At 38.5% G+C, this 22,802-nt stretch overlaps 1 protein-coding gene across 1 annotated transcript; it reads right to left on the reverse strand.

Annotated features, from left to right (window-relative positions):
• Nucleotides 1–2,449: 2,449 nt before the first annotated feature.
• On the reverse strand, nt 2,450–20,839 carry LOC126297708 (protein Pixie-like). Its single transcript, XM_049988839.1, has 7 exons — nt 20,588–20,839; nt 20,359–20,480; nt 19,550–19,834; nt 16,704–16,819; nt 7,730–7,926; nt 6,228–6,462; nt 2,450–4,562 (listed from the first exon to the last, which is right to left on the reverse strand). Exons 1-7 carry the CDS (start codon nt 20,701–20,703, stop codon nt 4,515–4,517), a joined length of 1,119 nt encoding a protein of 372 aa, XP_049844796.1. The 5' UTR covers nt 20,704–20,839; the 3' UTR covers nt 2,450–4,514.
• Between the last annotated feature and the right edge of the window lie 1,963 nt (nt 20,840–22,802).

Raw genomic sequence — 22,802 nt, forward strand, 5'->3', positions numbered from 1 at the left:
ACTCCTCAGCACATTGATATTGTGTGTTCTGAGAACTACTGCATAGAGGTGCCAAATTTTCCTGTGAGGATGTACAAGGAAGACATTTCTTTTTCCTTAAAGAGGCACTATAATCAACTCCAATTCTGGCTATGTATGACGAGGTAGCTGAGACTACTACACACAGACGCTAGTAGTTTTGGAATAGGAGTCATTCTAGTATAAACTCATAGGTGCTGAAAAGGTGGTAGATTATGTCTCCAAAGTACTCTCTAAGTCTGAGATAAACTTATCCTACAACAGAGAAAGAGTCCTTTGCAGTTGTTTGAGACATCAACTTCTGACAGTATATATATTTTTCAAACCATTCACCACTGTGCATGACCACCATTCTCTATACTTGCTGACTAGCCCTAAAAATACGTTCGGTCAAGTGGCGAGATGAGCACTGCAGCTTCAGGAGTATAAAGTCCCAATTGTTTACAAAAGTGGAGACAACGCGCGGACACTGACTACTTTTCTAGGAATCTTTTGGCAAAACAGCAGAGTGGATTATAGCTCAGTCATCATGCCATTAAATGAGATTATTGCTAAAGAATGGGAAGAGACAGCACTGCCAAAAACCATAAAAACCTTAAAGAGAACTAACCAACAACCACAGGAGACTTACAGTCAATTAACACAGCATTGTATATGAGGAACTATGATGGAATGGGGCAGAAAAGGTTGCATCATCATCCCAATCCATCTACGGTCAGATGTCCTGAAGTTTCTCCAACACATTCTAGCATCTGGTCACCACAGATTCATTAAGATTCTGGACAAAATAAGATGCAGGTAGCACTGGTCGGATCTCTACCAATCCATTAGGCAGTACGTAAGCCACTGTAAGACAGGACAACAAAGGAATCTTGTTACCTCCAGGACAGCCGATACCAAGCCAATCTACAGCAGCACAATTTTACCAGATTGGAATCTACGCCTTGAGAGTATCCTGAACTCCACGAACAGGAATCAGTGGATAGTCTACACTGACTACCTAACCCACTACACTAACTGAAGCTGTGCCAACTGTCGAAGCTCCAGAAATTTCAAAGTCCCTTGATGACATTTTGAGGTATGGAACATCCCGTGTGGTGATCGATTTCAAAAGTTTTCCAGTTGAGATTTTCAAGTTGCATCACCTCCCAAAGAAAGACAACCGCTTACCTTCCACAGAGGAATGGTGTCACATAATGTTTTCGTAAGACGTTGGCAGATACACTCTCTATGTATGCTGATGTCTACCAGAGAGATTGGAATATATCACTGCCAGCCGTGACATTTTCATACAACACAATGAAGGAAAACATCACAAGCTTCACACGATTCATTCTGCTCCATGGTTGCAAGGCTGAAATCACAATGGATACACCATTCCCATTTCAAATGGATGATACCCATATTGACTGTGTGTAACATTTCATCACCAGGACTAAGGCACAACACAGCTGGTTTGTATACGGACCCTGGACGGCCATCAGGACAGAGTGCTACAGAGCCAAGCACCAACCAATGAGATACAGCCCAGGATTGCTATGCCTTTCCAGAATGTAGGACTATTCCAAAAGTTACTTAAGTGCTACATTGGGCTGTATTGTACTCTCCACAGCTTCTCAGATGTTACATATGATGTCAAGGATTATGATCCTTTATCAAAAATACAGAAGCAGAGAGACAACATTCATCTCCTCCTTATGATGCCCTACTACAGTGCCGACACACAGATCGATTACGGGAGATTCAAAGAACTGAAGCGTCAACCTGAAACGCAAGGATCTGCCAGCACTGCCACACAGAGGACAACTAGCGAGATCTAGATACGGGATGCTGCAATTGGCTCCAGTGGACCACATTGAACAGTGGGTCACTGTACTTTCTGGAGAGGAAGCAATGCACCAGCTGATGTGCACACAGTGTAGCACAGTGGTTAGCATTGCTAGCTGGTGTGCTGTGGGTCGGCAGTGTGAACCCGACAACCAGCATTTATTTAGTATTATCATTTCTGGAAGGTTCTCAAAATGTCTTATGTTTGTGTATTCTGAAATATACAATGTTTCTATAAATACCAGCTTCCTGGAATATTCGGTGTTTGTATATAGAACTGCACACACTGTATGCAAATTGAGCTCTTGTTCTGGCTGTACATTGGTGTCAGTAATAAATGTACTTTCAGTGCAAGTGTTTAATTTCACCAACGACCCTGCCTTCAAATTTGAACACACCTGTAGTTTGCATGTGTTAATATACCACTACATTTTAAATTTAAACAGAATTGTAATGTCAACCAATATTAATAAAACTCTCTGCGCTGAACTTGTGCTTTATATCACACTTAAATATCTCCAATTAGATGAATATGATAAGGAAGAGGGTTTTATTATTTCTAGAAAAAAAACCAAACAAACAAGAAAACAAACTCTACCAACTATTACATTTTTATGAACAGAATACTTTATTCCACTGTATTTTAAAAATCTTAACAGTTCAATTTCGTACATTCAGACACATCACAAGTCATTACAAACCATTACAAATCATTACAAACCATTACAAACCATTACAAACCATTACAAATCATTACAAACCATTACAAATCATTACAAACCATTACAAACCATTACAAATCATTACAAATCATTACAAACCATTACAAATCATTACAAACCATTACAAACCATTACAAACCTAATACAGCATGCATTCTGGATCATTTTCCAGGGCTCTTGCTGACAAATCTCTCAACACTTCTTCTCTATTTTAATACCATACAGCAATAAACTGTAAGTTTTTAACATCAAAAGTTTTAGAGTTATATCGATAACCAACTGAAGAAATCATTTCCAAACTAGTACATTGGTGTGATCGACTGTAAATTACACATGACAAAGGCTTGTTGGAAAGCTCTAAACTGGCTAATGTGAGACAGTATAAAGGACAGCTGTGCCACTTATACCTTTATGGACCAAACTGTTGATAACGGTAGTGACAAGTAAGAGACATCAGTGAACTGTAAATAAATGGTATCATTTGAAATCTCCTTAACTTACATAAGAAATATATAATTAATACATTGCACATGCTTGTTACTAACAAACATGTGAGAAAACTGTGCTTTGTGAATTGTGAAATGCTTCCACGCAGATGAAAAAAGAACACAAAAGTGTTGATACAGAAGGTATCCAGTCTGCTAAATAAACAAAAAAATATAGAGAGAGGAGCAAATAAGACACTTATTCAACATACTTTCAATACAAAAACCAGTGAAGATTAAATAAACAATACAAAGTCGCAAGGGGTACTGCAAATAGAACAGTACTATGCAAGTAAACGAGAAAGAACATAAAAAAAAGAGGTGGCTGAACAGTACACCCTAAGAATAATACATAAAAACAATATAAATTCAATGTAACCAGTCAAAACGCCAAGTTGAATGAATTGGCAACATATAGTCTGCTGTGCCACAAGATGTGCAGTTTGTGAATTATTCCAATCAAACTTTCATTACATTCTGATAAAATTTCAAGCTTTCAAAAATATTCTTCTTTTCCTTTGCTAAGAACACAATTGTTAAACATATTATTGCGATCAATAGATACAAATGACATACTGATAGCACCTGTATGCCGAGTTTACACTGAAATCGGTCTTGTGAATAAGCGCCAGGTACTACCTGGCAGAGAGAGATTTTGATTAACACTCAAATTACTGGTGCCCAGTCATTAACGATGTTACAGAAATTGGAATGTGCATTAACGACATCAATAGACACACAGTTTATGTATTTCGCTGCACTCCATTTTACTCATTTACACTGATGCTGCAGGTGACATCATCTAATCTCTTCACAACAGCCACCACTACATTTTTTACATATGTGGATTCTCATTATCTCCCAGTTTCTTTCTGGACAACGACAGTCGGGGATATTGTTGGAAGCTTGGCGTCTTGCCTACATTTAATATACTCTTTCCTCAAGAACCTTCTATTCAAAATAAATCTGTTATGAAGTACCACATGTTTAACATGTGCACATTTTGATTACAGAATACAGGTATATTTAGGTTTTATTTATTTTCATACTATAAAGAAGCAGGACATCGCCACAGCCACTGAAAACTTCCAATGTCAGCTACAGTGACATGCCGTCCAGAACTAATACATCTCCTGAATATCTCCACAACATTAAGAGTGTCATACTGTGGAAGACGCACAATCAAAACTTAAATATTCAGAGAGAAATAGTTCAGAGGCAGCAATTCAGAAGGAAGAAGAAGGAAGCAGGCTGAAGATATTTTCATAATTCAGTTACTTCACAGCAGTGGTTCACCTCTCTTTGTTATGATGATTATTTTTGGATCTGCCTGCAGAGTCTGCTTTCCAACAAACCCTCAGAACTAATATTACAAAGCATTAAGTCAGTTCACAATGCATGTACTAGTCAAGCGTTCTGCCATTGCCATCTGTAGTGCTGATTCCAACATACTGTATAGCTGCTAATCTTCTAAGAAGAAATACTGACCAGCTCGCTTTTGTTCAGTGTCCTGAAAGTCAAAAGAAATACCTCTTAGAAAGAACTTTAGTTTCAACATACACAATTTTTTTCATTAATAAACAAATCCGTAATTAATCAGCTGCTTTGTCGAAAAGATTAGCAATAGACTATAACTAAATGTAAACAGCCTAGCCTTTTCTGCTAACATACAATTAACATATCTGAACCAGTATCATAGGATATAAACAAAGCATATGGACACTCGGACCAAGGGAGGAAGACAGCTCTCAAATACAGTGCTTCCTTAGTCCAGTGGTGGTGGTGGTGGTGGTGGTGGTGGTGGTGGTGGTTAGTTTTTAACGTCCCATCGACAACGAGGCCATTAGAGATGGAGCACAAGCTCAGGTTAGGGAAGGAAATCAGCCGTGCCCTTTCAAAGGAACCATCCCGGCATTTGCCTGAAACGATTTAGGGAAATCGCAGAAAACCTAAATCAGGTTGGCTGGAGACGGGATTGAACTGTCGTCCTCCCGAATGCGAGTCCAGTGTGCTAACCACTGCGCCACCTCGCTCGGTCCCTTAGTCCAATCAATGATTTTCTGGACATTTCTAAAAGTTACAGCCACAGTTTAACCTTTTTGATGCTAGAGATGTTCTTTTTGTATTACATACTGAGGCAGCTTTTGATACAACTGCGCCACTCACCAAATGTTGGTGCCTGCACCAAAGAGATAGCATTCCGGCCAGTATAAAATATTTATCATCCGTTTTTTTTTAAGTATTAGGTGAAAAAAGTGATTTTTAACAATTTACAGTCTGATATTTTCACCTGATAAAGAACTTAATTTCTTTCCGTTATTCATCATACTTACTGCACTGCATTAAATTAAGTAAAACACTGCACAAAATTCTAAAGAGTTTGCAGAGGTAAAAACGCAATGCATAAACACTGCTTTCCTCATACAGTGCAGTGAATGAAATTTTATTTAAAACTGAGAACAGAATCTCATTTCATTTTTGAGTTAGTGGGTTTTATATCCCAAGGATAGTCCTGCGTGTCATGCCCATTCAACCGAGCGAGGTGGCGCAGTGGTTAGCACACTGGACTCGCATTCAGGACGACGACGGTTCAATCCCGTCTCCAGTCATCCTGATTTAGGTTTTCCGTGATTTCCCTAAATAATTTCGGGCAAATAACGGGATGGTTCCTTTGAAAGGGCACGGCTGATTTCCTTCCAAATCCTTCCCTAACCCGAGCTTGCACTCGGTCTCTAATGACCTAATTGTCGACGGGACGTTAAACACTAACCACCACCACCACGCCCATTCACGTTAGTCTAATCAATTCAAATTAATCTAATAAATGTACCATTTTAAATTCTCTCTCTCACCCCCCCCCCCCTCTCTCTCTCTCTCTCTCTCTCTCTCTCTCTCTCTCTCTCTCTCTCTCTCTCTCTCACACACACACACACACACACACACACACACACACACACAAACACACACACACAAACACAAAAAATAGCCACAAGTTAGTCTAATCAACATCCCATTTTAAATTTCAGTGAAGAATGAAAAAAGTAAATTACATTAAATTCAACTTGTGTAAGAATTTGTTTTATAACAAGATACAACCAAAATCGGTACAGACAACCCAATTATTCAGGTTAACAGCATTTTACTCCTTTAGTTATGATCAACTCTCAACACATACCTTTACAGAGTTGTTTTTATTGATTCGAGGTCTGTAGTTATTTGGATCTCTCCTAAATGTGATGCCTAAAAGTTCCAGGAATCTGTTCATTCCAGCCAATAAGTTTTGTGGACTGTGTGCTACAGTTTCAATCGATGGTGCTCCTTCAAATACAATGACTCTGTCAGCCAAGTAAGTGGCCATGATGAAATCGTGTTCAACCACAAAACCAGTTTTCTTAGCATGGAGTATGAACCTGCAGAAAACGAAAGAGATATTAGTGCTGCTGATTTCATAGTTTAAATCTATGGCAACTGCCTTACTAGACTCAGTTAAGCATTAAAAACATAGTGTTAATGAGTAGTTATAACCACTTAACAATGAATAGAATTTTGTGTGTGCGCGAGCTTGCCCGCGCGCGCACATGCAGTTTTTTTTTTTTTTTTTTTATATTAACCTATCAGAGAACAATCCATGCACAAAGTGACATTTTATATTGCACAACTAATACATCTCTGGTCTCAAAAATGATAAGGTCATTTTATTACAACTATAGCAAGTACATCCACATTGATACTCCAGAAGCCACCATACAGTGCATGGCACAGAGTACCCTGCACCACTACTAGTCATTTCCTTTCCTATTCCACTCACAAACAGAACAAGGGAAAAACGACTATCTATATGCCTCCATACAAGCCCTAATTTTTCCTATCTTATCTTCAGGGTCCGTACACCCAATGTATGTTGGTGGCAGTAAAATCTTTTAGCAGTCAGATTCAAAGTCTGGTTATCTACATTGACTCAATAGAATTTTTCAAAAAGAAAGTCGTGTTCCCTTAGGGATTCTCATTTTAGTTCCCCATGCTTCTCCAAAACACTTGCACGTTGTTCTAACCTACCAATAATAAATCTAGCAGTCTGCTTCTGAATTTTTTCGATGTCTTACTTCAATCCGACCTGGTACGGATCCCAAACACTCAAGCAGTCAGTACTAAAGAACAGGTCGCGCCAGTGTCCTAAATGCAGTCTCCTTTACAGATGACCCACTTTTTTCCTAAAATTCTCCAAATAAACCAAAGTGTACCATTCACCTTACCTACCACAGTTCCCACATTCTCATTACATTTCATATCGCTTTGCAATGTTACGCCCAGATATATAAACAACTTTACTGTGTCACACAGGACACACTTAATACTGTACCAGAACATTACATGTTTGTCTTACCTACTCATCCACATTAACTTACATTTTTCCACATTTAGAGCTAGCTGCCATTCATCACACAAACTAGACATTTTGTCTATGTCGTCTTGTATCTTCCAACAGTCACTCAACTTTGACACCCTACCATACGCCACAGCATCATCAGCAACAACTGCATATTGCTGCCCACCCTGTCCACCAAATCATTTGTGTATATAGACAATGACAGCACTCATATCACCCTTCCCAGGGGCAGTCTTGATGAAAATGGCACTATTCTGTTCCTAACGAAGTGGTTCTATAGAAAAATTTACCTTTTAATAACTTTTGCAGCCACAAGACGTTGCTCAGAATCTAGATATGCTGATGGTTCATCTATGAGATAAACATCAGCAGGTTTACCAAGACAAAGTGCTAGAGCAACACGCTGCAGTTCTCCTCCCGACAAGTTCTGAACTTCCTGATCCATTATATCATCCATTCTCAAAGGCTTCATGACGTCAGTCACAAACTGGAACAAAAAGTTCACGATTATAAACTTGAAGTTTAAAATACGTAAGGATAAATTAGTTGAAAATATGTAAGAATCAATATAAACACTATTTATAACACAAAAGCACATGCCATATTTATTTGACAATATCAGACAATCCCTTTTTTTAAAGGGACGCCTTGAGAAATTTTTATTTTTGTGTGTTATGACAAATCAAATTTAAAATGTGTAATTAAAGTATCTTAACGTCTGCCTAAAAAGTTAACATTGCCCATAATAAACATCTGTGTTTTCCTAGATAGATTATATGATGATGATATGCAATGGTTTTTCATCAAAAGCCACAGTAAATCACAGGGCTAGTGTTGTTCTGCACCAGTGCATAAGTCCCATCCTCTTCATTGTCAAACATCAGCTTGTACTCGCTTTGAACTCTGATAAGTATGCAGTCAGAAAATTCCTCTTTACCTCCAGCAACTTTATTCACATTATTTCTTGAATAACTTTGAATCCTTAATTGGGTCTCTCGCTGACTTAATGAACAACCAGGTTCTCTAATTAATGAAATCTTTCCCAATTTGGTCCCCTGAAAGTTTCACATGGAGAACTAACTTTCTTCATTTGGCAGCACCTTCACTTTGTGACATCAAATTTGCTTCATGCTGCACAGTTGTGGCCTCTGCATCATGAATAACCATTAACTTAAAGTTAGTTTTGTATTGTCTGCACGAGCCATTTGTCAGCAGCACATGCTTGGCTCTATGTTTCTCAAAAGAGTCACTGCTGTGATTTGCATCCAGGATAAAATGCTACAACTTCCCATTCTTGCAACATTATGCAAACTGAATAACAATAATAATACGTTACCCTCTGCTGAATTGGCAGAAGTCTGACCACTTTGGGCTAATAGTGCTCTTCATCATTGGTCACAAACCTTGGAAAGTAACAATGCTGTCTAGCAGTGGCTGGTTTAGTGCTATTGATGAACTTCTTGTTTCATGTATTATGCCACATTTTGGGCATTGTATATGAAAATATTCATGTTAGAATTTATTTGTCCACTGTTTAAATGTATACCATTGCTGAGTATTTTTTCATTCACAAAGTCAGTTAAGTTCAGACTACATTTAGATTCGAGTGAACAGCAGTTTAAATGTGTAGATGTTCACAAAAAGCTAGGTACATAGGATGCATCATAGTTAGCAGCATGACAAAATTTTCTGCACCTCCACCACTACCCTCCTCACATTCAGCCATGCTGGTGCCACTGTACCCCTCCAACCCTTTTGAAATGGCCTAACCTGCATGTGACAGCTACCAAAGCTTCATCTATGAATGTAAGGCAACCTCTACACTAAGCCATTACAAAACATAAGAACACTGACCTCAGATTTGTCAGCAAATATACAATGAGCCTGTATTTTTGAAATGATGACTTTAGGAAGAAACCTCATAATAGTTGGGTAAATATAGTATTTATCATCAGCCAAGAAACTAGTTAAGAGTAAAGCAAATAACTTTCTGAATTTTTTACAATACCTGTTTCAACCAATGGGAGGGGGGAAAAAAGGGAATATAATACAATACATAAAGTGACCAAAAATTAAAATAATTTCAAATCCTGAATCACAGAACACACAGGTTGCAAGTTAGGAGTTCACTACCAACCCTTTTACACAATTTGTACCTTGGCAAGATGCACCATAATACGTCTGTACAGCCCCCTACTCACATACAAAAACATCATATAATAGAATAGGAAAGTACATTCAACAGTGAAAGACAAAGTACAGGAATTAAGCCTATCTTCCATATTATCTGCACAACATGATCCAAAAGCTATTTGCACAACAAATCTAATGAGAAGATGCTGAGCATCTGTTCTGTACTGGCTAACAACCTGCAACTCATATCCCCAAGGGGTGCCAAATATGCTCTACAATTTTTAGATCCAGTTACCTTGCTGGTAAGACCAAGCAGTCAACAGCTGGAAGCCTGCATGTAAGACTCATCAAATGTAACACCTCAATGTGGGCAGGCATTAAGGAGCCTGCAGTCCTTGACCTATGGGTGTTATTCCTCTTAACACCAACAAGACAGAGAAAGTCTGCACATGCAGACAATACAATGCCTCCCCACACCAGGGAACCAACATCCATCACCTATCAAACAGATCTTTTTCAATAATGTTCCAGTGACTAGATCAGCTACCACATTCCAAGAAATGACACTTTCTGAAAAAAATTTAATACTGCTTAATGTATGACTGGTATATGGCATCATTTAATTCTACAATACAGAACTAGGTCCAAATAATTTTTGTGTGTGTGTGTGTGTGTGTGTGTGTGTGTGTGTGTGTGTGTGTGTGTGTGTGTGTGTGTGTGTGTGTGTGTACTACTTTCCTGGCCAAATTTAACACTTCTGGGGTTATGAGGAAACCTTAACAATTACATAGATTGCTTATCATTCTCCTTCCATTTCTCTTTTCCCCTATTGTGCTTAACTTTTAGACAAGTGTGAGGATTATGGCCCTGAGAAGTAAGACAGGATACCAGAACTTTATGCTCAACTGAATCCAGAAGATCTGCCACCCTCCTTATTGAAGGAAACTGTTATAGCAAGAACAAACACAATTTATGGAATATAGTACTTTATATTGCAACACTTAACATATTGCTTGCGCATAGCACAGAACACACTGGCTGGACAACAGTAATACAAGAGAAAGAATAGGGCGAGCATTCACCTGCAATTGCTTAAATAATGCTCTTTCTAAGTGGGCCAGTGAACTAAATGGACGGCACACACCGAAATCACTTGCATTGTGCGTGATGGTACATCAAAAACTACAATTCTCTGTCTCCATGGACAATCGCTACACAAGTGCTCCCTCACAGTAAAACAACCAGAAGGATACTGCAGGAAGAGGCTGTGGAAGAGAACTCCAGACACTAACTCCAAAAGTTATCAAATTTATTGAAAACCTATACCTACCTCTGAGCACCACTACCTATCTTATCTCCAGCGAACCTTCATCAACCCATCATATCACCCAGAAAGTTACATCACCAAAACTCCCTACATTAGACAAAACCTGAAACTAAATTGACACAGAGAACTACTGCTAACCTCTCCACTGAAAACCTCAATCCTTTAGGACATTTGTTCCTATCTCAGCCCCACACCCAAGCTGAACCATTCTGGACTTGTCAAAGAACTACTGTCTTTTCTCCTGATCCCTAGATCAGAAACACTATTTGCTATCAAAGCTCTCCACCTTGTTAACTTGCCTTTCAATGACTGAACACCTTTACTATTCATTGAGTAATTACTTTTCTCCTTAATGTATGTACACTCCACCAGGTTGCTCATTACCATTACATGCTCAAATTTAGTAAAAATACTGTTAAATACAAGGAGTGGAAAGGTCAATATTTAGTTAAAAACATTGTTTTACTATAAAATATTAAAACCATCAAATACTACACAATTAAAACAACAGGATGAAAATAAATATGTAGCAAAGGATGAAAGTTACATTCACAGAGCATCCCAACTATATTCTCATTGCCTTAATGAAGTTAAATAAAGAAAATGAGTGCCCCCCCCCCTCTCAAAATTCAACAAATGTTTGCAGGAGAAACATTCCTGAGTAATCAGTCTTTTTTCCCCATAAACTTCAGGGTGATGAGTTGTTTCCTTTATTAATGTCCGTATGTTGAGAGCAGTTTCTGTAACTCTTAGATTTAATCTCTGCTATGTACCCAAAGCTCATCAAAATTTGTATCACTCTTTAAACAGTAACAGTTTCAGTTGACTACAGCCAAAATAAGGACCACTGTGAGACTGTTCACTGACATGTATAACATAACAACAATAACACTGGAGTGCATAACAACACTGGAGTGCCATGTACTCCACAGTCACCACCACCACCACCACCACCACCACCATGTGCATAACTCGTAAATTTACAACTTTTCCCCTTCAGTTGGCACTCACTGAAGAGAGCCATTCCAATGCAATTTCTCAGCATTTCTAGACTGTCGAATTTACTGTGACCCATCTGCAAGAATCTTAATGAAATCACCTAAGAACCACATCAGTTTAATCAACCAACCATTTAAATTGAGCCGCTCCAACACTGCCCTGTGGGGCATAGAAACTCACATGCACAGGTAGTAAAAGCTGACCAGCATGCGGTGCTACTGTAATGTGGTTGTGCCTTGTTCTGTCACCTGTGCAAGTCATTCACCCAACCCTCTGCCCACAGGCACTCTGCTGTGGTATATGGCCACATAGGCTATGGCCCATTTCCTGAAGTACCTGTGCAAGAGCTGTTTTCCCACCACTGACTGCAAGCACTTTGCAGAAGATGTGCGAGCACTCTAAGTGGAACAATCTCATCTAGACATTTGATGCAATATTACAAGACACCCTTTGAGTGCGAGGTCACAATCTCAATCTTTCATAAGCCTCCTACGAAAGCACTGTGTAAACAATGACGACAGGAAAAATATTAGCTGCTAGTGATTCATCATGTGCATCAGGAGGGTGACAGAAAATGTGCCTGTGAGGTGCAGGCATCAACCTCCTATGTATTACACTTCACAAAATGGATACAGCTGACATTCAAGAAATGTTCAAAATAGAGCATTAACTTGTAGTACGAAGAACAAATAAAAAAAATAGCATGCCACAGGAATCACAAAGATCCACACCATCACAATTGATGGGGAACTCCTTGTGAGTTACAAACTGTGCAGGACTCTCCACTTTTAAAGAATGCATATAGAATTGTATTGGTGTAACAGGGTGATGAGAACTGATGGAACGTGATGGCATGCAACCAAATGCAAAACACTGTCATGAGCTTATCCTGAAACTGTCTACCCTTTAAGGTGTAGCTGCAGATACTGCAATAATATATTTTATAGACACAGAGGGAGGGGAGGGGGGGGGGGGACATCCAGAAGCTGAATTTGTCTAGTGGTTCCAGGAATTAAGCAAAAGTTAGTTATTTTGGCCAGCTATTGGCCAAAATCAGTGCCTATACCATAGCAGTAGTTATATTACACCCATTTTCCCACTCATACTTGCTGTGACATGCAAATTCGGTACTGCCCTTGCAAGATAATGCACACGAGAAAGAATCTATGCAGTACATCCAACTTCTCGCAGCACAATAAATAACTTACCAGCCACTTTACTACCCAGATTAACAGTCGGCATAATTTTATACAAAATGTGTTGAAGGCACTAATGTTAAGTTTATTTTGAAATAGCTCTCTTGGTACCTCTAATTCCCAGGGTTCCTTTCATATGCACTTCCTCTTCAAATCAAGATCAGTCAGAGTGGAAACAAATTTCTTACTGAAGGATAGTATAATTTTGATTACCTCATCTAAAAAGTTTTGAGCCGATTCAACAGTTTCCTGTGCTTTGTCAAGTTAATGCTTTGTTTGAAATTTCGTTGTCTTAGTTTTCGTAATCTGTATCACTGTTTGAAGTTATGCAAGTATCCACTGGTTCCCTTGAAATCACTGTAACCTATGTCACATACAATTTGATGTGCATAACGTAGTATGTCAGTATCATGCACATGCTGTAAATTTTATCGAGCATCCTTAAAATCCACAAACACCAGTTTTATAACAAGTGCACCTTGTCTTCCCTTTAATATCCATCATTCTTCTTATGCACTACATGGTCATATTGCTGTGGACTTATTCAAAATCTGTTCGTACATGTTTTTTTTACTATGCTGCATGTGGTCTTCCATGTACATAATTATGTTTAGTACACAATTTTTGAACAACTATTGCCCTTCACTACCTTTCACTGCAGACCAGATTTGTGGCTCCCTGTCCAACAAGGATGATAAACTGCATTGCTCAACCCCTGTTTCAATATCATTTTCACTTGTTAACCACACATCATCATCATTATTCTACTCCTCATGTACAATGTACGCACCGTGTATACACCACCACACATTCCACAGAGTCATCTTACAGAAACACTAATCTTTCATCTGCCAATTATTTCTCACTCTGCAAAATTCCTTGGGTTCCTTTCTGACAAAATGTGAACTTCAGAACTGTTGTTGTTGTTGTTGTTGATGATATAATAATGCAATGTTTGCTTTGTTTGTCATTGCCATTGCTCTGCTTTGTAACACCACCACTAGCACTGTTGTGGGTTACACATCGACTAAGCAGTTCAACTGCGCTCCATATTCTCACAATAGGGTATCTCCTGTCCCACCTCCATGTTGCTATTACCAGCCAATATTTGGTTGCATGGGGACATTGAATGCTGTAAACACCACTGGTCTTTTGCGACCTTGCACTCAAGGGTTTCTATGTTAGTAGCCACACTGTCCCCTTTCATGTCTTTACAACATGGAGAATGTTTACACCACAAGCATTTCATTGAGACATACACTGAGGAGACAAAAGTCATGGGATACCTCTTAATACTGTGTTGGACCTCTTTCTGCCTGGTGTAGTGCAGAAACTCTATGTGGCATTGACTCAACAAGTCGCTGAAAGTCCCCTGCAGAAATACTGAGCCATGATGCCTCTACTGCCGTCCACAATTGTGAAAATGTTGCCAGTGCAGGACTGTGTGCACAAACTGATCTCTTGATTGATGACGGGGTCCCATACTCCGCAGAGCGTAGGGGACGATGCAGGAGACCCGCACCGCCCCGTACTAGGCAAGGTCCTAATGGAGGTGGTTTGCCATTGCCTTTTTCTGACCGTAATGGGGATGGATTATTATTATTATTATTATTATTATTATTATTAAGACTACACAGCAACATTCAGTCATCTCAAGGCAGGAAAAATCCCTGACCCCGTCGGGAATCGAACCCGGGACCCAGTGCACGGAAAGTGAGGACGCTACCACTAGACCATGAGCTGGGGATGACCTCTTGATTAAGACCCATAAATGTCTGATGGGATTCGTGTCAGGCAATCTGGGTGGCCAAACCATTTGCTCAATCTGTCCACAATGTTCTTCAAACCAACTATGAAAAATTTTGGCCTGGCGACATTGCGCATTGTCATCTACAAAAATCTGATTGACGTTTCGGAGCACTGAGTCTATGAATGGCTGCAAATGGTCTCCAGTAGCTCAACATTACCGAGGACACACTCAATTCCATGTAAAAATAGCCCATGCTAGTATGGTGCCACCACCAGCTTACACAGTGCCTTACTGACTACCTGGGTCCATGGCTTCTTGGGGTCTGCGCCACACACTAACCATACCAACTGAAATTGGGACTCATCTGACCACATCACAGTTTTCCAGTTGTCGTGGGTCCAACAAGTATGGTCACGAGTGCAGGAGAGGCACTGCAGGCAATGTTGTGCTGTTAGCAAAGACATTCATGTCAGTCATCCGCTGCCCAATTCATTAGTGCCGTATTTCGCTGCATTGTTCTTAACAGATATGTTTATTGTACGTCCCACATTTATTTCTGCAATTATTTCACACATTGTTGCTTTTGTGTTGGCATTAACAACTTTACGTAAATGTCTTCTGTCATTAAGTAAAGGTCATTGGTCTCTATGTTGTCTGTGGTGAGGTGTAATGCCTAACTTTGGTATTCTTGGCACACTGTTGACACTGGATCTCAGAATATTGAATTCTTGAATGATTTCTGAAGTAGAATGTCTCTGGCATCTAACTCCAACTACCATTCTCTGTTCAACATCTGTTAATTCCCATCATGCAGCCATAACCATCTTGGAAATCTTTACACATGAATCACCTGGGTACAAATGACAGCTCTGCCAATACACTGCCCTTTTAAACATTGCGTACACAATACTATCGCCATACCATTATCCCATGACTATAGTCACCTCAGTTGAATACAGTGAAAGGAAGCTCTTTACAAGTGAACAGTACAACAATTTTAATGAAGATCAATGTTTGTTTGTAAAGGAGGAATTTACTGAGAAACACAGTTATCATTTTAATAATGTAGTAAAGATTATATGCTGGCAGTAAATTAGGCCCAAAACAGCTTATGTCTACATAAAAAAGATGCACAACCTTACAGTGTAGGGTCACAGTTTTCACTTAAGGCATGGAAAGTTATTTGTATCAAGATTGGTATAATATTTGTCAGTGAACAAAACTGTTCAGAGCACACACTACCTATCGTCTTTAGGAGAACCAGGACTTCCTCTTGAAAAGAGGATCAGTAGTATGTGTATACAACACTACCAACAAGAATATAAATAGAAAATTTGCACCAGAAGAGGGACTGATGACCTCAGAAGTTAAGTCCCATAGTGCTCAAAGCCATTTTGCACCAGAAGAATATAGTCCCCCCCCCCCCCCCCCCCAGATGGAAGAGAGGGGTAGGAGGAACCTTCACTTATTCCTCATACAGATTCAGGATTATTATCTCTAAGAGTTCCCAGTTCTGTTTCACAATGGAACAAATGCCTCAAAACCCGTAAGATGTGTGAACACATGTAACTTACGTGTGAGTTCCACATTCACTTGCCTAATTGTACAGTTCACTATATTAAAAACTATTCTCTTGCTGGAATTATTTCAGGATGAAAAAATACTTCAACAGCAAGTGTTGAGAAATTGGTATTACAACAAGAAATAATAATACCTTCAGAAAGTTTTACTGGAGCCACCCAACACCACCCACCACCATTTTGAATTTATTCCATATTATGTTTTTTACTTGTTAAAAGTTACTGCACAGTGTCAAATTACCGAGGATAAAACTAACAGCGACTGGAATTTAAACTAACCTGTGGGTGAACGTATGAATCTCTTATTTTTTCATGAAGAAGTTGACGAACAATTCCCTGTGATTTTGGACTTATTTTTTGAGGTTTGTAACTTATATGTAGCTGGGGCACTGAACCTGAAAGAAAATTAATGAAATACACAAGGTAAATTAAATAATTTTGGGTGTAAGGAACTTAGTTATTTTGTCAATTTAAATGCAATTATTCTACATTGAAACAATGTTAACATGCACATTTTCAGAAGATTTTATTACTTTAATGCGTATAAAGAGGAAAGTAAAACAAGGATTGTGGTGATATAACTAACTGTAGTACTCTTATCAAATTAGAGAGCCACAAGGACCCTGAGAGTATTGCATCATTCCTCCAAGAATACGCACTAATTACCGACAGAAACAGCCACTATATAAAATTTGTGTATTGGGTCTGGTTTAATATTTTACACGGTTCTGTGTGAAAGCAATCAGAAACTACATTTTCGCCATGTTTAGCAGTTTTCCTACATTTTCATCATTGCAAGGGCTAGTTATAGAAGTATCTTTCACCAGGTATATGTGGCTATGGAGTGTGGCAGTTTTGGGATCTTTTTTCTTACTGTCATGTGGTCTCATAAGATTCCCAATCTAGCATCATCAAACAGTCACTGGGTGGTGAGTGGCTAGGGTGTTTGTAAATGGTCAAAAGGCTAAACTGATGCTTTTAATGAATAGGTTTGAGGCATTCCCTTCCACTGATAATCCAATTGCTCCACAGGTGAAACATAAGGCTGTTAAGATGTAGGAAACTTATGTTAGGCTGACAAGAGTGCATCCTAGGGAAATAGGATCAGTAGAGGACCAGGAAGGAGATTCGGGTTTGACATACAGTCAAGAATGAGGCCACTGAAGATTGAGTATTGTTGGAGGGAAACAAATAAAATGTGCACTCTGTATCCCACAAGGAGTTTTCTGCCAGATGGAAGAGGCCAACCAAAGAGGGATTGAGGGAGGCTTGTCACTGCTCTCATCAGTAGAAAAAAATGTGTTACTGAGATCCGAGACCACTGTGTGTTTTTTCCATAGACACAGAAGCGATGACAACTAGCCTCACTATTGGGGCTTCAGTGAGCACAGCTGTTTATTGGCAGCACCATTCCAAGAAATGATCACGGTCTACTGGCACTGAGCCAAGTGGAGCACCAAAGCCAGAAACTGCCAGTTCTGTGTTGAACTCAACTGTATGTTTCTCAGTCTGCACTACAGTGTGGAGACTGGTCACGTCAAATGTGTGATATACAGGGAAAAGGCCAGTCGGAATGCACACTGCATTTCTTTTAAGACAAAATTCCAAAATCTACATACAAATACATATATTTTAATATTTTTTAATATATACACTCTCCAAATTTGCTGCCCAATATGTTCTAACAAATGTTTCTCTAACAGTTGGCTAGAGAACAATTTATTAGAACATATTGCACAGCAAATACGGAAAGTGTAAATATTGAAACATTAGATGTTAACTGTTGGAACATTTTCAGCAAAAACTCAACAAAGAAGCTGAATCTACATTATACTATACATTTCATTGGCTGAAAACTCAACCTATTCATTATTAGGATTTTCAACAAGCCATGGAACACATATTGGGAAGATAGATTAGTTCCCACTGTAGAAGAAGCATTTATAGCAACGAGAATGAAAATTTCTGAAAAATGACATTCTGTAAAATTAAGGCATAAATGACACACACAAAGAAATAAATTGAGCCTCAAGAGAAGGTGCCATGTAGGTGTCAAACAAATGCATAAAGAATGTTTATTTCATGGAAGGCACATTTGTAAAAACCAAATTTATTAAACTTACAGAATAACAGCTACAACATTCAACACAACAGCTTTGTGCATGCATTCACTTGTAATTTGAGGAAAGCACTACCCCCCCCCCTTTTTTTTTAAGAATTTACAACTGCCAGTAACGAAGTCCCATTTCAGTTAAACCACAGCCTGAACACTGCTTCCTCTGCATCTGTATGAGCTTGTACTAAATTGGTGGTAGAGCACACACCAACTATATTTCAGATGAGATATCTCAACCTAACAGTGTGACATTACATGATTAATAATGTTAAAGTGTTGCCTCAGCTCCAAAGTAAACCACTTATTTTTTTCCCAGGGCACATGATTTCATGTAGTCAAACTTATAACTTCTGCAACCTTACACACTATTACAACTGCATTGGATGAAGTAAAACCCCCTTGTGTTTACACAAAAATATAATATAGCAAACTTTCTAAAGGCATGATAGAAATTGCTCTTCATTTATGTCATTCATGTAATACATTTCACTGCAACATCTCTTTTACCACTTAAATTAAACAAACAACACAGTACAAGTCAGTCAAATTATGACACAAATGTACATTTGTCGTCAATCTCGGTGATAAGTAACAAGTGTACTGACACCAAAACTTAATTGCCATTTGTGGAGTATCTTCTCTACAAAAATACAAATGTAGGAGAATATATGATTTGTACTGTAAGAAAATTATCTGACCAGAGTCAAACGGCTCTCACTCCATTTCTTTCACCTGTTTACTCATCAATCACTATTTCTGCCTGCAATCAAATTTTTCCAGTGTATGACTACATCTTGACACTAGATCAACATTTTGGCCACTTTCAGCAGTTGCCAAAATGATGGTCTAGACAACAATTTGACAATATTGTCATGTATCCAGAACAGTTTTACTCAATATAACAACAGACACACAAGCCTAGAGTTGGACAACATTCTCATGTTCACGAGGAGTTCATTTAATGTTTGATGCACAAATCAATGTTGCGATCACAGTATTAAGTACTAACCTGAACCATTATCAGGCTGAAGCTTTCCTGCCAACAACCTGATAAATGTAGTTTTACCAGTTCCATTCTCCCCAAGCAGCACTAGAATTTCTGAATCTGAGAATTGCCCTCTTTCAATACTCAAATGAAAGTTTCCCATTCTCATATACATAGGTGGATATTCATAATGGTTCATCCGTTTAACTTCCTCCTCTGTTGCAGATTCTGCCACTTTGAAGACAAGTGACTCATCCCGAAAACGTAAGTTCTCCGTTGGCACAAAACCATCAAGGAAAATATTTATTCCTGCAATGAAACAGCATAAAATGGAATATGAAGACGTCAAACATTTTAAAGACATTAAGAAATGGAGACTCCAGATCGGAATATAAGCAATTTAAGGAGAAGATGATACGGTAAGTTGAAGACAGACACAATTAAAAGGCACACATTCGTTTTCAGCCACATCCTTCACCAGAAAAAAAGAAGAGAAATGCACAAACATTCTTTCATGCAAGCAAGCACACCTCACATGCACGCGTCATCTTTTTGCTTTAAAGACATTGGTAAGACTGAAAAGTTACTTAATTATAGAATCAAGCTTTGTATTGCTCATGGAACATACCGTCTAATAACTTACCAGAGCTTCACTATCATTAACAACACCAGAAAACCCTTAAAAACCACAAAATTTGCTATACTATTTATTTTGTTTACATGCTAATTTAGTGTGTAATTATTAAATAATCGTTCAAACTATACAAACATTATTCCTTATGTAAATAAAACATACAGAAACACCTAAAACAAATTACAACTAATATATTCACCTTCCCTCACCGAAAATGGCATTGTAACCACACCATATGCTCCTGGCACACCATACAAACAACAAATGAAGTCAGATAGATAATCCAGGACTGACAGGTCGTGCTCCACAACAATTATGAATCTGGAATGCAATCCAACTAATGCAATGAACATACATACATACATTTGAGTAAAATAGTTTAAGCAACATTTTAGTTGAAGACAATGACACACACTACATAAACTTACTTATCAGGATGCATAAGGGAGCGTATTGTAACAGCAGCATTCAAGCGCTGTTTTACATCTAAGTAACTAGATGGCTCATCAAACATAAATATGTCACCTTTCTGTATGCACACCATGGCACATGCAAATCGCTGAAGCTCCCCTCCAGAAAGTGCATCAATTGCCCTGGTTCGTATGTTATTCAAATCTGTCAAAATTAAAAACAAATGCAATTTACACTAGAAATAACAACTGCTTCAAAGTTGCATTAACAAAGAGAGAACTTTAATTATAAACAAAGTATATAGGGAATTCCACAGAACGTTAGAAAGTGGAGACTTCAGATTTTTATGTACAAATTATGAGGACCAAGCAGTCTGCAATCATTCAACTAAATACAGAAAACTCAACACTTGACATCTGAATGCCTTTAGCAAACCGACAAAAATAACTTTACAGTTCTGCAAGACAAATAATGCTCGACTGTCAGAAAGGTAGAAATAAAATAAAATCTGAAACTAATAACTTATTTTAACCTACCATAATTATGTGAATGTATTTTAATTCACTTTATAGCTCCCGGCTACAGAAATCCGTCTTGTTTCCATTCAATGTGAGAGCAATAAACGAAGAGAAAACAGCATGATAACTAAACGTGAACACAGGTCACGTGGAGACTACCCATCTCTCCACTACAACTCAGACTGCTGTGTATCAGTCTTTGATCTACCGTATTTCCGAACTGTGGCAATGCTATATAGTGGCGGTGACCCCCCCCCCCTTTTCCTCCAGCATTTGAGTTAGGATGCCAAAAATTAAATAGCCTTTTCAAAAAACATTCATTTTGTAGTGCACGTCTTTCTGAAGAGTCTCATACATAAAACCTACATTTTTGAGGAAATGTAAGCTATGTTATTTGGTGTTAAGTGTTCTGAAGTGCAGTGCCATGCCACTTCACACAGCATTCTTCAAACCGCACGTCAATGTATTTCGTTCTGTCGAATTCAAACGTGTTTATTTTGTAATGGATGCCATCAAATTATACTTAGGATAGTGGAAATTAAAATGTCCTGTGGTTCCTCTCCTGTTTCCAGTCGGGTTGTTTGGGATCCTGCCCCCCCCCCCTCTCTCTCTTTTGTAAAAAATCTCACAATTAATACTGGATGGGTTTATTTGTAACCAAGAACTCATCAGAAAATTATCACTATTTATTGCCTACTAGCTAATAACTCTTATGTGATATATTAAAGATAGGATACATAAAACCAATGAAGACAAAAGACAAGACAGTACACAGTCCTTCAATCCTTAAGTCCTACCTTTTTTTTCTCTCTAAATTTGCTACAGCTTGACAAGGTGCGCTTTTATTTCTGGGAAAGAATCTATTACCTCATCTAAGTTTGTCAAATGTTTTGCTACATGAGAAAATGAAATGTCATTGTCTAATACTGAAAACGCTGTTAATACAAATCGTACTTAAGACAGGTGTGGTTTCTTCAGCTGATTATGTCTATTTTATCACTGCTAGATAAAACGAAATAGGAATGTCTAATATTACAGCAATTGTAATATGCACCAAGTAAACGAGACTGTGAATTATATGACCATTTGTTCCAAAACAAAGTACCAATATCAGATACCAAGGTCTACTACAAGCAAAAAGCTTTATGTTAGGAAATAGTTTCACATTTCATTCACAGGTAACAGCTTCTCAAGCACGAGATCGAAAGGTAGTGGTACGAAATTTGTCATATTCTTCCGTAATTTGTGTGATATCCCCATTTCTTCTCTTTCCTCGTTCTAACAAACAATCTTGTTATTCTGTAACTATTACTGCCAGTGCCAAAACTTATTCTCTGGTTAACTTCACTAACCCTGCCAAAATCACCAGTTTAGTTATCCTGTGCTTATTCTCCGGTTAGGCATTATTAGGTGTTCATAGAACGTGTTTTCTGCGCTACTCCTACAATAGAATTTACGAGCCTGCTAGCTGGGGACTGTACAACTCGCCCTTCCTAGTGTAACGGTCTGGCCAAAAACTTTGTCAACATTTCATTTCTTGGCTACACCGAAAAGATAACTCACAATCTTTCTTACCTGTTATTCCTGTTAGTTGTTTATTTCCACTCTGGCTGTCTGAAGCTATGGCCTTCACAAGCAATTATAACAACACTGATCATTCTCAAACCCAGTCAACCACATAAATAAACAGCGATTGGCGTTCACCCGTTCAGCT

Source organism: Schistocerca gregaria, chromosome X (assembly GCF_023897955.1).
Source record: "Schistocerca gregaria isolate iqSchGreg1 chromosome X, iqSchGreg1.2, whole genome shotgun sequence".
Taxonomy (NCBI): domain Eukaryota; kingdom Metazoa; phylum Arthropoda; class Insecta; order Orthoptera; family Acrididae; genus Schistocerca; species Schistocerca gregaria.

What these genes read in the sequence shown, in the direction of transcription:
- LOC126297708 (XM_049988839.1), bottom strand. Translation starts at nt 20,703, where the DNA reads ATGGTGTGCATACAGAAAGGTGACATATTTATGTTTGATGAGCCATCT. An exon ending in TCCCTTATGCATCCTGATAA is followed by an intron (nt 20,481 to 20,587) that starts GTAAGTTTATGT and finishes ATTGCATTCCAG; the next exon opens with ATTCATAATTGTTGTGGAGC. An exon ending in GCTGCAAAAGTTATTAAAAG is followed by an intron (nt 6,463 to 7,729) that starts GTAAATTTTTCT and finishes CGTTTTCTGCAG; the next exon opens with GTTCATACTCCATGCTAAGA.